The 17,522-nt window shown below is 45.3% G+C and overlaps 2 protein-coding genes across 5 annotated transcripts; one reads left to right on the forward strand and one right to left on the reverse strand.

The window, feature by feature from the left end:
- Positions 1-74: 74 nt before the first annotated feature.
- Positions 75-3,563, reverse strand: LOC127479172 (chemokine-like factor). The gene is made up of 4 exons (XM_051805806.1): positions 3,422-3,563; positions 3,100-3,258; positions 2,080-2,175; positions 75-466 (listed from the first exon to the last, which is right to left on the reverse strand). The coding sequence occupies exons 1-4, from the start codon at positions 3,488-3,490 to the stop codon at positions 362-364; spliced, it is 429 nt and encodes a 142-aa protein (XP_051661766.1). The 5' UTR covers positions 3,491-3,563; the 3' UTR covers positions 75-361.
- On the forward strand, positions 3,489-16,250 carry TK2 (thymidine kinase 2). 4 transcript variants are annotated; one of them, XM_051805794.1, is made up of 11 exons: positions 3,489-3,615; positions 3,670-3,882; positions 4,751-4,788; positions 5,341-5,415; positions 6,820-6,873; positions 8,878-8,967; positions 9,928-10,001; positions 13,649-13,737; positions 14,030-14,109; positions 15,323-15,403; positions 15,797-16,250. In XM_051805794.1, exons 1-11 carry the CDS (start codon positions 3,489-3,491, stop codon positions 15,893-15,895), a joined length of 1,020 nt encoding a protein of 339 aa, XP_051661754.1. In that variant the 3' UTR covers positions 15,896-16,250. The 4 variants fall into 4 exon arrangements, with proteins under 4 accessions (XP_051661754.1, XP_051661753.1, XP_051661755.1 ...); XM_051805793.1 differs by having other exon boundaries at positions 3,489-3,882; XM_051805795.1 differs by lacking the exon at positions 3,489-3,615 and having other exon boundaries at positions 3,879-3,994.
- Positions 16,251-17,522: the final 1,272 nt, after the last annotated feature.

Genomic DNA, 17,522 nt, shown 5'->3' on the forward strand with positions numbered 1-17,522 from the left:
AGGTACACGACACCTTTAAGTACACTTAGTAAATAAATAATATTAAATAAATAATATTAAATAATGCACTTAAGCCCGTTTATATTTTCTTTTTATTACAGAAAGAAGACAACCATGAAGTTCATTTTCATACGAGTAAAAATGTAATTAAGTTCAGAAAAACAAGACCATTTTCTATGAAGCTTTAACTGCACCACTGAAACTACATTTGGAAATGTCTGAAAACCGTATAAACAATACTTGCAAAAACATACATCAATGCACAGGAAATTCTAAGGTGAACATGTGAAAACACAAATTCTTTAAAAGAGAGTGGTGAAACAATCATCAATGGAGAAATCCTTTTACTAACACGGCAGTCTTATCTGGTAGGAGCATTCCTTGCTCTTGGTCTAGCAAGGCTAATCTTCTTGCAAAGAAGAACCGTGTCGACAACGCAGAGAACAAGCAATATAAGACCCAACACCTACAAAAATAACCATAATGTTAGTTCCCCCTAACAGTCTCTATCTTTTGCTGTACAGACTCAGCTACTGTTCCTCAAAGCAGCAGTAAACACATCTTCCTAACTTGGTTCTGCCTTTGAAACACGTGTGTGATTTGAGGGAGCTGATAAATTAAATAACACCCATATTTACATCCCATCAGCCTCTCACAGAGTCGTCTACACCCTGCTGTGTTTGATGTTTGTGTGAAGCCTTGGAGTTGGTGTGGTGCTCTCCTTGAAAGCTAAGCTGATGCTGCATTATGCCAGACAATGCTTTTATCCTAAATGAAAGGCCTCTTGTCCCTGTAAGGATGGCTTAATTACTGGAATTGGCCCAGAGAGAAGTCAGGGAGAAAAGTCAAAATTTATGAAACAAGCCTAGCAGGAAAAAAAAGTACTGCTCTCCTCTGAAGCTTTGAATGGGAAACGTATCCCAAATTGGAGAAAATGTACAGAAGTATTTAAAAAAATAGACAACCTCAGGCAGGCAACTGGAAAAATGTGTTTGCAGAATGGCCTTGCTGAGTTAATTTGCTCAGCTCCCACCCTTCAGCCTCATCCCACATGCACACCAGGGTTTTTTATGCAAGCACTAAATTATCTGATCAGAGGGAATAATGCTAAGGAGAGCCCAGCTCAAGGCAGTTTGTGCCCCAGGAGTACAGACTGTGGGCAATTCTGTTTCTCCCAGAACTGAAGATGTCATATGTTCTGCCCAAACTTGTTTTCCCAGCTACCAGCTTAGTCTGCTGCTCCCACCTTTAATTTCTATTAACTTCCCAACCAAGAATATAAATTCTATTCTAGCAGAGCCAGTCACTTGACCAGGAAGTCTCCTTTTTGCTTAGGATGTTGTTGCCAGTGAAGACATCAGCTTCCCATCTTACCGTCTCCTAATCAGATTTTGAAAAACCCCTGTGGCAGGTTTTAGGTTTTTTTTGGTTGCTTTTCACATTTCAGCTCCTCTTGTACTTCTGGAGACTTTAAAAAAGACTTTCCCTCCTTCTTGTTTGTTAATTACATTAGTTTCCATTTGAATTAAAAATACCAGTTGCTTAAACTATTAAACTGGTTTGATCTTAAGAACACAAAAGTCTTACAATCATAGTATGAACAAGACCCCTTTTCAACTGGCGTAATTCCTCAGTCTGTGTCAGCAAGCATAATGTACATGTCAGGAGGGAGGTACCAGCATGTCTGCTAAAAAGTTTCAACTCTTTCAACTAGTTAGGCATTTCCTCCTAAACAGTGTAACCAAACTGGATAGTCCTAAAAGAGCTATGGATTCTCCCACCTAGGACTTCAACCTGTGGAAGTAAATCCAAGTTACGCAAATTAGTTAAACTCTAGGAGTTTTCAGTGTTGGAACTTCTCTGTAGTAACTCCTGTCTTGTAATATTTTTAAATTACTAGTGATTTTAGGATTATTCTTAGTAAGATGCAATGAATGTGTATTCACTTTTGTTTGTGATTGCTGAATGTGTTCTTCCAGGACAGTTGCTTTCATGGTCCCACCATGATGTAACTGTACCAAGAGGTTCAAATCACGTGCACTTTAAGAACTGAAATTCATTAACAATGTTCCTACTTACTCCTCCAGCCAATGTCCCCTTGTTGCTCTTGACTATTACTGCAAACAAGCACACAACGAGGAGGAACAACGCTGCAATCACCGAGTTGAAAATATCCTGAAACAGCCAGTGGAAGCAAAATATTTATTCTGAACACACCTGGAGAAGAAGGTGGATAGTTCCCAACACCGTAAGGGTCTTTAAAAACGGCTGGTTTGCTATGGAAGTAAGTTACAGCAATATCCGAGCGAGATCGACACTGACACCCAGTGGTTTGGTGGTAAAAGGAGCGTTTGAGATAAAACTTCCTCATTTTCCCTTTTTCTTTTTCTTTTTTTTTTTTTTTTTTCAGTCAAATTTATGCAACTTGGCTACACTTGTCAGACTGCAGGAAATAGATGTGCAAAAGAGAGGTAAGAGAACTCGTTAATATTTGAGTGAAAGCGTATGTCTAATTTGCGATGTGCAGGATGCAGAGCACAGGGTTACACAGGGAAGTGACCAATGCCCGTTAGGGAGGGGCTGTCACCAGATCTGTCCAGCTATCCAGGAACTGAGGGAACAGAACACTCGGGGAGGAAAACCTACTTCAGCATCCATGGAACACTGGGCTTTCTTTAACTGGACAGAAACAGTCACTGAGCTGACTGACAGTGACCCTTCTGACAGGTGATCCCTTCAGATCCAGGCCAGCCAGTGCTCACAGCCAGGGCACCAGCACCCATGGCACATCAGTGCTCACATCCTGCACAGCAGCACCCACAGCCAGGGCACAGCGGTACTCACAGCCCATGGGTACTCACAGCCCATGGGTACTCACAGCACATGGGTACTCACAGCCCATGGGTACTCACAGCACATGGGTACTCACAGCCCATGGGTACTCACAGCACATGGGTACTCACAGCACATGGGTACTCACAGCCCATGGGTACTCACAGCACATGGGTACTCACAGCCTGCTCACCGGCACTCACGGCCAGGGCACATCTCACAGCTGGGGCACACAGGTCCCCTCAGCCGGGGCCCCTCGGTACTCACAGCCAGCGGCCAGAACAGCCACCGCATCTTTGCGTCGAGCTTGAGCAGGTAGAGCAGGAGGAACAGGAGGGTGATGCCCATCTCCAGCCCGGCCAGCGCTGAGTAGGCCTCGTGGGCATTCGAGGCCACGAAGCAGAGGAAGGTGGCCAGCGCCAGGAGCTGCGGGACGGGAGGGGACGGCGGTCAGCGCTGTGCCGGGCCGGGACCCCGCGGCCCCTCGGGATCCCGGCCCCTCCCGGCCGCTCCGAGGGCACCCCCGGATCCCGGCCCCTCCCGGCCGCTCCGAGGGCACCCCCGGGATCCCGGCCCCTCCCGGCCGTACCACACGGGCGATCTTCAGCGCGCCCCGCGGGGAGCGGGCGAAGGCGCGGTCCAGCTCCAGACACGCCATGGCGGCGGCACGGCCCGGGCTGCGCGGGGCGACACCGGCACCGGCACCGCACCCGCGGGACGCCGCTGGGGACCGGGGCGGGGACCGGGGGAGGTGCCGGGAGGTGCCGGGAGGTGCCGGGGGAGGTGCCGGGAGGTGCCGGGGGAGGTGCCGGGAGGTGCCGGGCCGTGCCGGGGGAGGTGCCGGGCCGCCCCCGGCCCCGCCTCAGAGCGCGGGCGGAGGAAGTGCTCTCCGGGCGGCGGAAGGCCGGGCCGGCCGGCGGGGATGGGCCATGTGGCGGCGGGGCGCGGCCTGGGCGCGGGGCTGCCGGTCTGCGGGCGGCGCTGCCCCCGGGCCCTCGGCGGGCGGGATCGGGCCCCGCGCCCCGCCCGGGCCCCGCGGCACTGCCGGCCGTGAGTGCGGGGCGGGGGTGCGGGGCTGTCCGGGCAGGGCCGGTACCCCTCGGGAAAGGGACGGGCGGCTGCCCGGGATGCGCTGGAGCGGCTCTGAGGGAGCAGGAGCGAGGTTTGGCCTTCTGGGGGAACAGGAGCCGGATTAGAACCTCTGGAGCGGCTTTGGGGGAGCAGGATCTGTGTCAGACCCTCTGGGGCAGCAGGGTCAGGGTCAGACCCTCTGGGGCAGCAGGGTCAGGGTCAGACCCTCTGGGGCAGCAGGGTCAGGGTCAGACCCTGGGGCAGCAGGGTCGGGGTCAGACCCTGGCCCTCGGGTCCCTGGTGCCCGTGGGGAGCAGCCTCCCGGCCATGCCGGGCACCCCGGCCCCTCTACCCCCCATCACCGCCTTCCCGTGCTCTGTGGGGTGAGGGGTCCCGTAAGCCCAGCATGGCTTGCACAGGTTTTACCCCGCAGTTGTGAGGTGTAAGGCGCCTGAACTGCTTGTCTTGGAGCCTTCACCCTTCCCCTGCCTGTGGACCCAGCAGGGACTGCTCCCTGACTGGCCTTCCCGAAATTCACTTTTTCCCAGTGCCAGCCGAGGAGCAGCAGGAACAACAAAAACCTGGTGGGAATGTGGGCACTCACCGTTCCACTCTCAGTAGTGTTAGCAGTGGTGAACTTCAGCTAGAACTGTGTCAGTCTGTGCCAAAACGTGTCTAGTGCATGGCCCAATAATGACCTAAAACCTTTGAGGTTGGTAATTTAGCAAATAGGCATATTAAGCAACAGAGAACCTAAAAACTTCATGGAGAGGCTCACTTAAGAGGCTCAGTATAACTAAGTTATGAAGACCTCCTTGATTGTAACTGTTGTTTATTTCCATTCTAGATAAACTTCTGATAAAGAAAGATGATAGAAAGAGAGTTGTAAGTATTTGCATTTTGTTCAGAAAATGAAGTAAAACGTGCAGCCTCTTTCATTATAATTTTATTATAATTTGAGCATATGCAGCTGTTGGCTGTGCCTGTGTCACTGTGTGCTGCTGGGTCTGGCACTGGGTCAGTGCAAGGCTACGCTTGTCTGGTTCTGTAAATTCCAATAAAATTGTGAGGGATTTGTGCAAAAATTGTGAGGGATAAAACGGTGAGGGATTGTGTTGGGACAGGTGACAGTTTGGGGTCAGTGTTGCATGTGCAGCCATTGCCCTATGCATCCCTCCCTGGCAGGTGATGTTTTGTTTTTTTTTATTTGGAACTTAATCACTTGAAGCTATAAATTATTTTAAGACAGCTGAAAAAAAATTCTCTTAGTTTATTTTAGTTGTTCAAGTTTCTGAAAATAAAAATGTAGTGCCTCTTAAGGTTTAAGCAATCCTTCCTGGGAAATAATCTCATCACAGTGTAAGGAACCAGCCTGGTGCCATGGGAAGGGTACATTTTCACACACACTGTTCTCACAATGACTCTGTTTTTCATCAGATATGCGTCGAGGGGAACATTGCAAGTGGGAAAACAACATGCCTGGATTATTTTGCACAAACTACCAGCATTGAGGTACTGGATCTACAGTTCTTTATTTCCAACATTCAGCAGTTGCTTGTCCTGACAGAACTGACAGTTTGGAAATGTTCTCCTCAGGCACACAGAATGGAGCAGCAGGTTGTGAGCCAGGGGCTTGCTGAGGTACCTCCCCATCTCCCAAATTTTTATACTCAGATTGCAGAAAAGAAAGTAATAAAGTACGAGGTGCCAAAAGATCAGTAAGACCTGTGGATTGCAGTCTGTACCTATGCAAAGTAACAGCAACCCACAGGGGTTGGGCATGTTTGAACATGCCTGTTTGCCATTTCTTGTCACTGAAATCTTAGGTGTGTCTTGTAATAAGCAAAGTGAAGATGTAATGATGTAAAAATACTGATGTCACACACTTGAGATTCTAGTGAATATATGGCTTTTTTGAAAAATGGAAAATCTGTTAAAACTGTTCCTGAAGATTTTGTAGACTGATTTGAGATTTGATTTCATGTTGCTTATAACAAGATTGAGGGAAGGGCAGGCTGATTGTATTTTTAAACAAAATCAAGATCAAACCTCAGTGAACAATTGTTGCTGTGTACAAAGTGAACAGTTGTTGTGTACAAAGTGAACAATTGTTTTTGTGTACAACAGATATTAATGCTTTTCCCAGCAGAGCTGGCAATACATTTGATAGTAAGTTTTAGGAGTCCCCATGGAAATGCTGGATTGCCAGATGTTATTTGGTAATTTAACAGAAATGATCCTTATGGAGTAATTAACTGTTAACCCAAGAGATAGCAGACTTTAATTTGCATATAGTGCAACATTTTTTAAGTAGCTAGTTAACTCTCTTAGGCCTGGCTTTGTGGTTGGAGTTTTAGACCCTGTTTGAACCAGGTAAGTCTTGTCATTTTACCTATTCAGGGTAGAAGCTTTTCTGATTAATTTTGTAAAGGTTTTGAATACATTTTGTTTGTTAAAACAAAAAAATAGAATTAAAACTAATATGATAGCAGTCTGATCCTCTTTCTGCTAAGTGTTGCTTTCTCTGACATGAATTTGTGAGGCAATTGGCAGGTCATTAAATGGAATCAGAGCTCTGCTAAGCAGTACTTTCCCTTCTGTGGGAGTGATTTTGACTCAAAAAAAAAAAGATTCTATCCAGGCTCATTAGGTGTTTTACTTTGGTAGTTTAAAAATTCTAAGATGGTGTTATATGTTGATATTTTTCTATTTTTAGAGTTTTTGCTATTACTTTTTGTGTTCAGGATTCAGTGCTGGTTTTTTAAGAGGGGTGAGCTTTCCAATACAAGTCGTGAATACTCTGACTTACTGAATGAGTAATCCTTAAAAATAGTTGCAGACTTGTAGAGTCACATAAAGTGTTTTGCATCTAAAACATGTTTAACATGGAGTTAACATGGAGTTCTTTTTAACGAGGTTTTGAAAGAACCTTTGATGAAGTGGAGGAACGTTCGTGGTCATAATATCCTGGTAAGTGACAGAAATGATTTCTGCAATTACAGTGACTGTTCTTTTAGAAGTACCCATGTGACAACTTCTTACCAACCAGCAAAACTGTTGGGAAAGCTGTGGTCAGAATCTCACACAGCAAAAAATAAAGCTTCATGAAGCAAAAGGTTTTTACTATGATTAGGACATAATAGAAACATTGCCTATAAAATGTGGTTTTGGTAAGGGGTTTCTTACATGGTATGAGCTAAAGAAATTCCCATAAAGGTAAGCCCTGAGTGTGACAGTTGTTTCTAAATCTACTTATGCCTGTTTCAAAGAATCCCTCAAAGTGAGGGGTGGATCTGGTCAGTTAATGTTGTTTGACAGCAACACTCTGCACAGTTGTGGTGTCCCAAGATAAGAAGGACACGGAACTGTTGGAGCAAGTCCAGAGGAGGCTACAAAGTTGATAAAGGGACTGGAGCATCTCCCCTGTGGAGACAGGAGGGGAGAGCTGGGGCTCTTCAGCCTGGAGAGGAGAAGGTTGTGTGCAGACCTCACAGCACCTTCCAGGGCCTGAAGGGGCCCGCAGGGAAGCTGGAGAGGGACTGTTCATCAGGAACTGGAGTGACAGGACACAGGGAATGGCTTCCCACTGACAGAGAGTAGGGTAAAATGGGATATTGTGAAGAAATTGTTCCCTGTGAGGGTGGGGAGGCCCTGGCTCAGGTTGCCCAGAGCAGCTGTGGCCGCCCCATCCCTGGAAGTGTCCAAGGCCAGGTCGGCTGGGGCTTGGAGCAACCTGGGATGGTGGAAGGTGTCCCTGCCCACAGCAGGGGGGATGGGACTAGATGAGCTTTAAGATCTGTTCCAATTGCTTAACATTCTATGATTCTGTGACTGCTGAAGATTAGGAAAACTCAACCCAGTTGAGGTGTTGAGGGTTTTTTTTTGGGTAGCCATGGCTCCTTGGAACTGTTCCCTACGAGGACGTCCCTGGATCCGAGGTGTGCTTGGAGGCAGCAGCCAGGGCTCTGCCTGCACTGCACACTGGCTTTGCTGGGCTGCTGGAACTGGTTCCTGATGTCAGTTCTGCTTGGGGATCCCCTGCCCTGCAGAAACCTCACTGCTGGCTGAGGACAGAGCTGTGCTCAGGCTGGTGGAATTCGATGCCATCACAGGGGTGTGGACACACCTCAAAGCACACAAAGCCAAATGTGTGTGTGATACCATCAGTGCTACCATAGGTCCTCTGGCAAAGTAAATTCTCCCTCCTAGGAGTTACTGATACCTTACTTTCTTATTGTTAGTAGAGGGGTGGGGCGTGCTTGGCATCAGCACAGTAGTCTGTGTGTTTTGGAACACTGAGAAAGTGTGATGTTGGGCAGGGAGAGAAGGAGGAGGTCAGATCTGTGGGCTCAAGCTGTGCTGCTGCCTTAAAACTTGTCACCTCACCCAATAGACACTGAATGATGTCTTATTTTGAGTAAGATCTTTTCTGTGCTTTGCAGGATAGAGAGTTGCCAGTGAGTGTGTGTGTGTGGAATTGCAGCAATCAGAGTGGAGGAGCTACCTGAGACCTGCTTTGAGGATCCTGTAGGAAGAACAGTTGTGTATGTTCAAGGACACCTTTTCTGAGGCCCAGACCATACTTACTGGACCATATATGATTTCTGGCTGGACTGGGTGTACTGAGAGTCTGTCAGTGCACAAAAATAAAGTAGTAGATATGTTTTTTTAATTACTAAATGTATTTGAACTGTCTCACATGAGCTGTGCCTTGGTTCTGACTGTCCCATGTGCAGAGTACTTAATTCCTGCTGACTTCAGTGAGCCTTCCACTTAGGACCAGAGCCATAATTCTTACACCTGCATTGTGCAGAGCAAATGATCCCTTAATTGTTGTCAAACCTGGTGTTTGCTGTGTAAGTGCCCTTCTTGTAGCAATGCTGTTGTACTGCAAGAGCTCACAAAATACCACCTTCCCTGTTTGGCTCTCTGACCTGACAAATGTCTGTGTCTTCCTTCCATCCCTGACCCCAGGGTTTAATGTACCAAGATGCTTCCAGATGGGGGATAACGTTACAGACTTATGTCCAGCTGACCATGCTGGAGCAGCACACCAGACCAATGGTAAAGAGACATTTCTTTTCTAATTTAAAAAAGAATTAGATATGGTTACGAGTGCAAAATGCTTTTAACCTTGCATTCAAAAGTTAGGATCTGTTTGTGTTCATTCTTTGTTCCTGCACTGAGGAGGAATTTTTGGGGTACAAAGACGTGTGCTCTGGGGGCAAAACATCTGCCTCCTGCCTGCTCAGAACTTTGACTTCCCCAAACTGATGCTGCTGGTTTGGCAGCAGCCCGAGGAGCTGGAATCTTCCTCATCTCACCTCAGTGCCTTGTCTGCAATTTTGCTATTTCAGATCTTTGGCAAACATTAAATAATCTCGTGTTAGAATTCATTTAGCCCTTGCTTCTTGTGTTTATTCCAAGTGCTTCTGACGTTTTCTACCCCTTTGTTTTCAGATGGTTTACATCCTTTTTTTCTTGTAATATTTTCTTTCTCTATACTGATTTTTTATGCTCTACATTTTTACCAAGATTTGTTTATTCTCCTGCCTTCTTGCATTCCATGCTGTCTTCCATTCCCTGATTACAAGATCTAATCTTAGATGCCATGCTTATATCTTAGTGATTGTTGTTAAGTTTTATTTTCTGGGTTTGTGTTGGGGCAAACTTTTCAGCAGTACCACTTGTGAGTGATACTAACATTAGGTTTTTGAAGAGTTGTTTTTCCAAGACAGTAGAAATCCTGTTCTGTTGCAGAAAAAATTCATTCAAATGAACCAAATGCTGAAAATTGTGTATGAATAACAAATTAGTTATGTAGCTGTTTAATAATGCAGTGACCATAAATAAGATCAGGAATCCTTGGTTTTTTAGTGGTTCCCACCCTCCCAGTAAGTTTGTTTGTCACAAAATCTGAAAGAAAGATCTGAAAATCATATATGTTTCATATAATGTGCAGTGTGAGTCTGAAAAGATAACAAACATGCTGAAAAATGTACACTGTCAAGTTTTGTTTTGTAGACTTCTCCAGTCCGAATGATGGAGAGATCAATTCACAGTGCAAAACACGTCTTTGTGGAAAATTTGTACAGAAGGTATGGTACATGGATTTATACTTCACTTCCTTGGATTAATTAATTTTCATATGTATATATACATATTATATATATATAAAATATATATAATATATATATTATATATATATATATATAAATCAGCTGCTAATTTCTTTGGTAATATGCATCCAAGTGGCCTGTGAAATCTGTCAGTTCTGTGCTGGAGTGGCAGTGTGTTGGGTCAGGATGTGCTGCCCATGGGTAAAATTAAACCTGTAGGACATGGAGAGCCTTTCTCAGCAGTGCTCCTGTGTGTTTAGCACAGAGTTTAGCTGGACATCTGTTGAAGTTATCTGCTCTCCAGCTGAATACAAAAATCCTGCTAAATCAAAGCAAACACGCTGAACAGGTTAAAACCCATGAGGATATAAAGAACAACACTGTAGGAAGGAGGGAACTAGGTAGTGTTACCCAACCTGGCACCCAGGACTGGTGTTTCTTGCAAGCAGGAATTTGAGGGAGAAGCAGGAACTCGAGTCACTTGTTCTGGCTCAGGATTTACAGGATCAAACCAGGCTGCAAACCTTGGCAGGCTGTGAGTGAAGAAAGAACAATCACTTATTACCTGCCCCATGTCCAACTCACCCATCCCAAACTAACCAAGCAGTGCAGTAACCACCACTGAGTGTTTTGGGTTTGGTTTGTTTGGAATGCTGACCTTTAATTGAACAGGCTGTTGTTTTAGTGGGTTTTTCAGTGGCCTCAAGGCACGAACCAGTTTCTTGCCACAAGGTGTCATCTGTGCTGCAGGAATGGCTTTGGGAGTGGGGAGAGACACAGTAGGATGTGAGGCAAACAGAAGGACACTATCTATCCCAGTGGAAGTGTCCTGGAATATCCTTCTTGTTTTTAATTACTGACTTTTCTTTTTCACTGTAGACAAAGTGCTTTTGTCCCAAAGACTCAGAACTCAGTTGCTATGAGGCAAAGTCTGGTTGTGTCAACTCCATAATTCTGTAATAATATTTTAAGGGCATCTAAGGTGTTCCATGGCTTTAGCACTCTTTAATGTTGGATGAAAAGCATTTGCTTTGTTTTGTTGCAGCAAGCTAGAAGGCAGCTGGTGCTACCAATAACAAGCCAGAAGAAAAGGGTGTGTAAAAGGATTTTAAATAAAACAAGGAATAATTGGGGCTGTATGAAAACAGCTATTTTGTATCACATAAAAAAAATAAGTAAATCTGGCCTCCCTCATACCCTGTCACTGGTAGTGGCCAAAAGCAAAGTGCAGAGCAGAGGTTATTTTGTGCTTTCTTTTCTGTAAGAGAAGGTACTGCTTAGGGTCCCAGTCCTAAAGATGGAGAAGAATCATGGAATTGTTTAGGTTGGTGGAGACTTTTAACATCATCAGGTCCAAGTGTTCCCCAGCACTGCCAAGGCCACCACTAACTCATGTCCCCAGGTGCTACATCCACATGGATTTTAAATCCCTCCAGGGATGGGGACTCCACCACTGCCCTGGGCAGCTGCACCAGGGCTGGACAACCCTTTCCATGAAGGAATTTTTCCTAATCTCCAACCTGATCCTCCCCTGGCACAGCCTGAGGCCGTTTCCTCTTGTCCTGTCCCTTGTTCCCTGGGAGCAGAGCCCGACCCCCCTGGCTCCCCCCTCCTGTCAGGGAGTTGTGAGGCTGAGAAGGTCCCCCCTGTTGCTGTTCTCTCATGTCTGCACAAACTCTGCTCCTTTAGGAGAGTGGTCAGTTGAAGCAAGGGATGAAGAGCTGTGGGAACATCAGGGATATCAGTTCTTTGATCCAGTCACTCAGTTTTGGCTCTGCAGGCTTTGTCCCAGAGAGAACCAGAGAAAGATTTACAACAATGCTGGAAGGCTTCAATTGTGAGCAGCTGCTGGGAGTGCCCGTGGCAGGTGGAGAGAGGCACGAGTGTCCAAGGTCTGGGATTGCAGTCTGAGTGCAGTTGTGTCTTGAGTCTGGCATGAAAGGCACACTCATGTTGGGTGTAAAACCAGGAGAAATCTAAATGTGTGCACAGGAGTGTGCAGGCTGTGCTGCAGGGTGTGAGCACCACCAATTCCCTCTGTCCCCTTGGAATTTGTAGTTTGTTATAATACAGAGCTTGGTCTGTTCATGTTCAACTTCTGCAGTGAAAACTTGACTTGGCAGGAGTCAAATGTCAGCAAACCTCAGAAATGAGAACACCCTTTTGTGCCTTGTACATTCTCTGTATCTTTATGGATCTTGAGCCTGATCCAGAATCCACACAGGATTATCCAGGGTACTCCATGACAAAGGGGAAGCAAAGGCAGGTTTTCTATAGGGCAGGTCAGTGCAGAATTGACTTGGATGTTACCATCTTTTAGGGTAAGAATAGTGGTGCTTTTTCTTATTTCCAATTCCTTTTGACCTTTCAGTTTTCCCCATCTATCCTGGAGAAAAGTAGCAGAATCAGTATTTGGCTTACGTAGGTCCCTGCTACCCAGAAATGTATCAGATTGGTATATTAGAGGAATAGCAATGACTTGTTATCACATTTCTGGGGGGGATATCCCATTTTAGAAAGTGGGAAATCCCATTTTAGGAGGTGGGACATTCAGCTGGATGGCAGATAAAGAATTGAGGGGGTACAAATATGGGGTTTGCTTTCTTACAAACATAAAGGGAAATACCTTCCTGTATTATCTCCTCAGTTTTGCCAGTGATCAAAGGATGTTGCCAGGAGAAGGGCTTAGAAATCTGTGGAATCTCGTTCTTCACTATTTAAAATGTTGTAACTGGTGTGAATCATTCAGCTGCAGAGGACAGGAGCCTTCCAACTCCATCTCTTTTTATATTTTTATTGCAGAGGCATTTAGGAAGGAGTGTGGAGTATGTGTTACTGTCACCAGTTTTGAAGACAGGATAATGTAAAACTAGTAATATTTGACTACTAAGAATATGGTAATAAGTGAAAATCTGAGACTAATAAAACCAGAATGTTTTTATTATAAAATACTAATGTGATTCTTAACATATTCTCTGTAACTCCCTGTCTGATATTTTATTATTCTTGGTGAGATAGTTGGGACTGTTGTCTATGTTGTCTGTGCTCTCTGAGTACAGAGCTCCAATTAAGCATGTTGAATATTTCACTACTCTTTCCACAAATATTTCTTACAGTGGGAATAAATTTGTTTACAGTGTCATTATTTTTTCACTGCTCTTTACTGTGGCTTCTGTAAGGAATTGTCAGTGCTGCTGAGTAAACCCAGCCCTTCTGGTGGCATGCACTGCAGATAGATTTGAAGTGATCTTGATCCAAAGAACCTGAGCAGTAAATAACCACTGACACTAATTTGCTGTTATTGTGTGAATGTCACTGTGGTAATATTTTCTTCCTTGTCACCAAGTTATTATTTCTTAACTGTAGTGGAAAAAAATTAATGTTTGTAACTGTTAATAATAGAAAGTTTGTTTTAATAAGCACTTGAAAGAAAAATATTTGATCTTTCTCTTGTATAGAAAGTGGTTTATGTGGCCTTCAATTTGAGTGGGAATAACACTGGTGTTGTTTTCATTTCATATATACTGGAGTAAATGGGGAGCAATTCTAGTTTGGTGAGAAAACCCAGAGTTTAGAATTGATCTCTGCATGCTGTTCAGTGAGTGATGGCTCTTCTGTTTGTTCAGTGGAAAAATGCCAGAGGTGGATTATGCTGTGCTAAGTGAATGGTTTGACTGGATCAAGAACAACATCGATGTTTCAGTGGATTTAATAGGTAAAATTTCCATGGGATCTGGAGGGGTGTGTTTCTGGGTGGGTTTCTTTACTGGGAGTAAAAATAGTTCTTGTTTGTTGGGTAATAAATAATCACATTATTCAGTGTAATAGTGGTTGTAACATGTAGCATCAGACAGCTTGGATTTGTGGGTGGTTCGTGGATGGATTAATGGTAGTGCCAAAGGGGGGCTCACTGGTGGTATCCAAGTCAGGATTCTTTCCTTCTGTAGTTCTTCTTTGCTTTTAAAGCTGATCCTTGATCATAACTATTCTAATTTTTGTTATAACAGTTTATCTGCAGACGTCTCCTAAAGTTTGTTATGAGAGGTTAAAAACACGATGCAGAGAAGAAGAAAAGATCATTCCTCTGGTAAGGAGTTCCTCCAATGTATGTGGTTACAAGGAGACTTAAAAACATAATGATTCCAATCCAAATACTAAAATGGTGTCCTGAGTGTACTGCCAAAATGTGGTGCAGCTGTTTCCACTGCAAACTAGAACCTGAGTATTTAATTTTGATTTATTTTTAAAAAATGATCTGTCATGCATACTGACTGTCCCAAGTGTTATGTTTTAGTAATCACTGTACTATAGCTGACTTTAGGTGGAGTATTAATCAACTGTTAATCTTCTCTAAGATGTAAAAAGTCAATTGCTTTTGTACCATTAAATGGCATAAAAGCACCCAGTTGAAGCACAAATACCTGGGTATGCAGGTGCTGGAGATTTCTGTGGGCACTTTGTTGTCTGCTGTTACCAGGATGTTTATGCAGGAAAAGTGTCTCTGCTTGTGTCTGAAAAGAAGCAACTTTTGGAAAATTTTAAGTGTGGGAATGTGCTTTAAAATTAACTGTGGTAAGGAAGGATCCCTTTCAGTGCCAGTTTGGTGAATGAATTAACTAAAAGCCTGACCAGACACAAATGAGGTTCCCTCTGCACACACAGCCTGTCTGCTGTACCTCCAGTGCTGGGCAGTCCAGGAGAAGCAACTGTCAGTGGCAAAGAGCTCCATTTTGGGCCATGTGAAATTTTGCCTTGAGAGGAAATCCTTGTGATGGATTCGGAGATCCTTGTGTTGTTTCACAGCTCTGCTGAGGGAGCAGTTTGGAATGAACAATGTGGTCTGCAAGAAAAAAACACCCAATAGTTGATGACAGGCAGAAAAGCTTTTAGAGGAAGTTGAGTGAGTCAGGAGCAAGGGAACTGGGAATTTTAGGAACATGTGTTGACACACAAAGTGCCTCCAGTACATATTCTTTGCAGCCTTGCCCTTTGTGTGCTTCTCTTTGTTGGGTTCTCCTCTGTAAAATCTTGAACCACATGATACCTGTGGGAGAGAATCAGAGTTGCTTGATCTTAAAAGGAGCTGAGAGCCCTGTGCTCCTGTAAACTGTCTTTGAGGTTCTTCATGGAGTAAAACCTTGTACTGGGAATTAATTTTTCGTGAAAGCTTTGTATGTTTTGTTAGTGGAAATATCCAATGCTGGCTTTTCCCAGTGTTTGTTAACTGCTTACCAAATGGATAAATTGCAGTGTGTGCTTCATCCCTGGGCATATGTGTTATTCCACTGCCTCTTTCCTAGGAATATTTAGAAGCTATTCATGAGCTCTATGAAGAGTGGCTCATTAAACGTGCACTGTTTGAAGTTTCCTGCCCAGTGCTTGTGAGTATTACTTTAATTATAACCAGTTAGGCATGTGAAGGATTGTACTTTTCAAATAATAAGAGCATTATTTAGTGGTAAAAGTAAATAAATCTGCTTTTCTGGTAACCTTGGAGAATGAGAACCTCAGAAAACTGTTTACAGACATGTGTAGTGTATAGCATGGAAGTGTGGTTTTCCATCTGTGGAATTTGAGGGTCTGTTCACTGTGATTGGTTGCAGGATCAGCCATGTAACTTTTCAGGGAATGCCAAATTTCAAATGGAAAGTGATTTGGACAGACCCCAGGAGTGTCTTGGTTTGGATTCAGTGCTAGTCCTCTTCTGTTTTGCTCAAAACCCCCCATGTTTTATGGTGTCAGTTATTTCTAATGTTCATGTTCTTCTTTTCAAGGTTATTGGAGCTGACCATGACATGCAGAAAATGATAGAAATGTATGAAGAAAAACGGGACCAAATACTAAACCCATCCAATAGACAACACCATTTATAGGAGCCTGTGATTGTTGTACCCAATACTGTTTATGAAGTCTGATTTGGTATTTTTAATATTTAAATATAACTAGTTTTGGTTTTGCACTATGCTTTGTAGAATGTTGTGGACTTATGGCTATGAAGTGTTCAGGTTCAAGTCAGGAACAGAATATAAACCAATCCCTTTTTGTGTTTTTGGGTTCTCCATCAGCTTTACTGTGTCAGATCTCTTCAGCTAAAATATGGCTGTTTCCCCTATTTCCCACTTCACTGCTGCTTCCTAGAAGTAACCTAAGTTTCTTCTTTATTTTTCCCTAAAGACAACCCTGGTTTTGTAATTTAAAATAAATGATTTGTTACTACCTGCTTCTGAAGCAGAGAACTGAGGCTGCTGTTGGTAAACCCTTGTGGTGAACTGGGGTGAAAGGACCCCCCGTGACTGGGGTGTGTCTGAGGGGGGTGTGTTTATTAGTCAGCCCACCCCCAGTGCCCAGCAAGGCTGTGGAGCAGATCCCTTGGGGTGTGCTCACAGGGCACACTCAGGACAGCCAGGGATCAGGGCCAGCCAGCACAGGATTAGGAGGGGCAGGTCCTGCCTGACCAACCTTTTCTGACCAGGTGACCCACCTGGTGGAGGAGGGGAAGGCTGTGGATGTGTCTGCCTGGCCTTCAGCACAGCCTGGGACACCATCTCCCATGGGACACTCTGGAGCAGGCTTGGCCAGGGGCACCCTGTGCTGGGCTAGGAACTGGCTGATGGCCAGGCCCAGAGAGTGCTGGGGATGGAGCTGCACCCAGTTGGCATCTGGTCACCAGTGGTGTCCCCAGGGATCAGTGCTGGGCCCAGTCCTGTTCAGTGTCTTTATTGATGAGGGGACTGAGTGCACCATTACCAAATTTGGGTGTGGGGTCAAAGAGGCCAAGTGCCAGGTCCTGCACTTTGGCCACAACAACCCCCTGCAGGTCCAAGCTGGGCAGAGGGGCAGGAAAGTGCCCAGTGGGAAGGGCCCTGAGGGTGCTGGTGACAGGGCTGGACATGAGCCAGGTGTGCCCAGGGGGGCAGGAAGGCCAAGGGCACCCGGCCTGGATCAGGATTAGTGTGGCAGCAGGAGCAGGACAGCCCCCATTCCCCTGTGCTGGCACTGCTGGGCCCCTCGAGGGCCCTGTCCCGTTTTGGGCCCCTGACTGCAGGAACAACACCGAGGGGCTGGAGCATGTCCAGGGAAGGGAATGGAGCTGGGGAAGGGTGTGGAGCACCAGGAGAGGCTGAGGGAGCTGGGGATGCTCAGCCTGGAGAAAAGGAGGCTCAGGGGGGACCTTCTCACTCTACAACCTGAAAGGAGCCTGCAGTGAGGTGGGGGTTGGGCTCTGCTCCCAGGGAACAAGTGACTGGACAAGAGGACAATCTTCAGCTGCACCAGGGGAGGTTTAGGCTGGACAACAGGAAGATTTTGTTCACAGAAAGCGTGATTAGATGTTGGAACAGGCTGCCCAGGGAGGTGGTGAAGTCCCCATCCCTGGAGGTGTTCAAGGAATGGAAGAGGTGGGATGTTCTTTTTTTTATTATTAGAGGAAGCAAATGAAGTGCATCAAGTGAAGCAGCTTTGTTAAATAGGTCTTACCAGTTTGAAATCTTGGGTCTTACT

This window comes from Manacus candei, unplaced genomic scaffold (genome assembly GCF_025592945.1).
Source record: "Manacus candei isolate 608988 ecotype Guabito, Panama unplaced genomic scaffold, ASM2559294v1 h1tg000065l, whole genome shotgun sequence".
NCBI lineage: Eukaryota > Metazoa > Chordata > Aves > Passeriformes > Pipridae > Manacus > Manacus candei.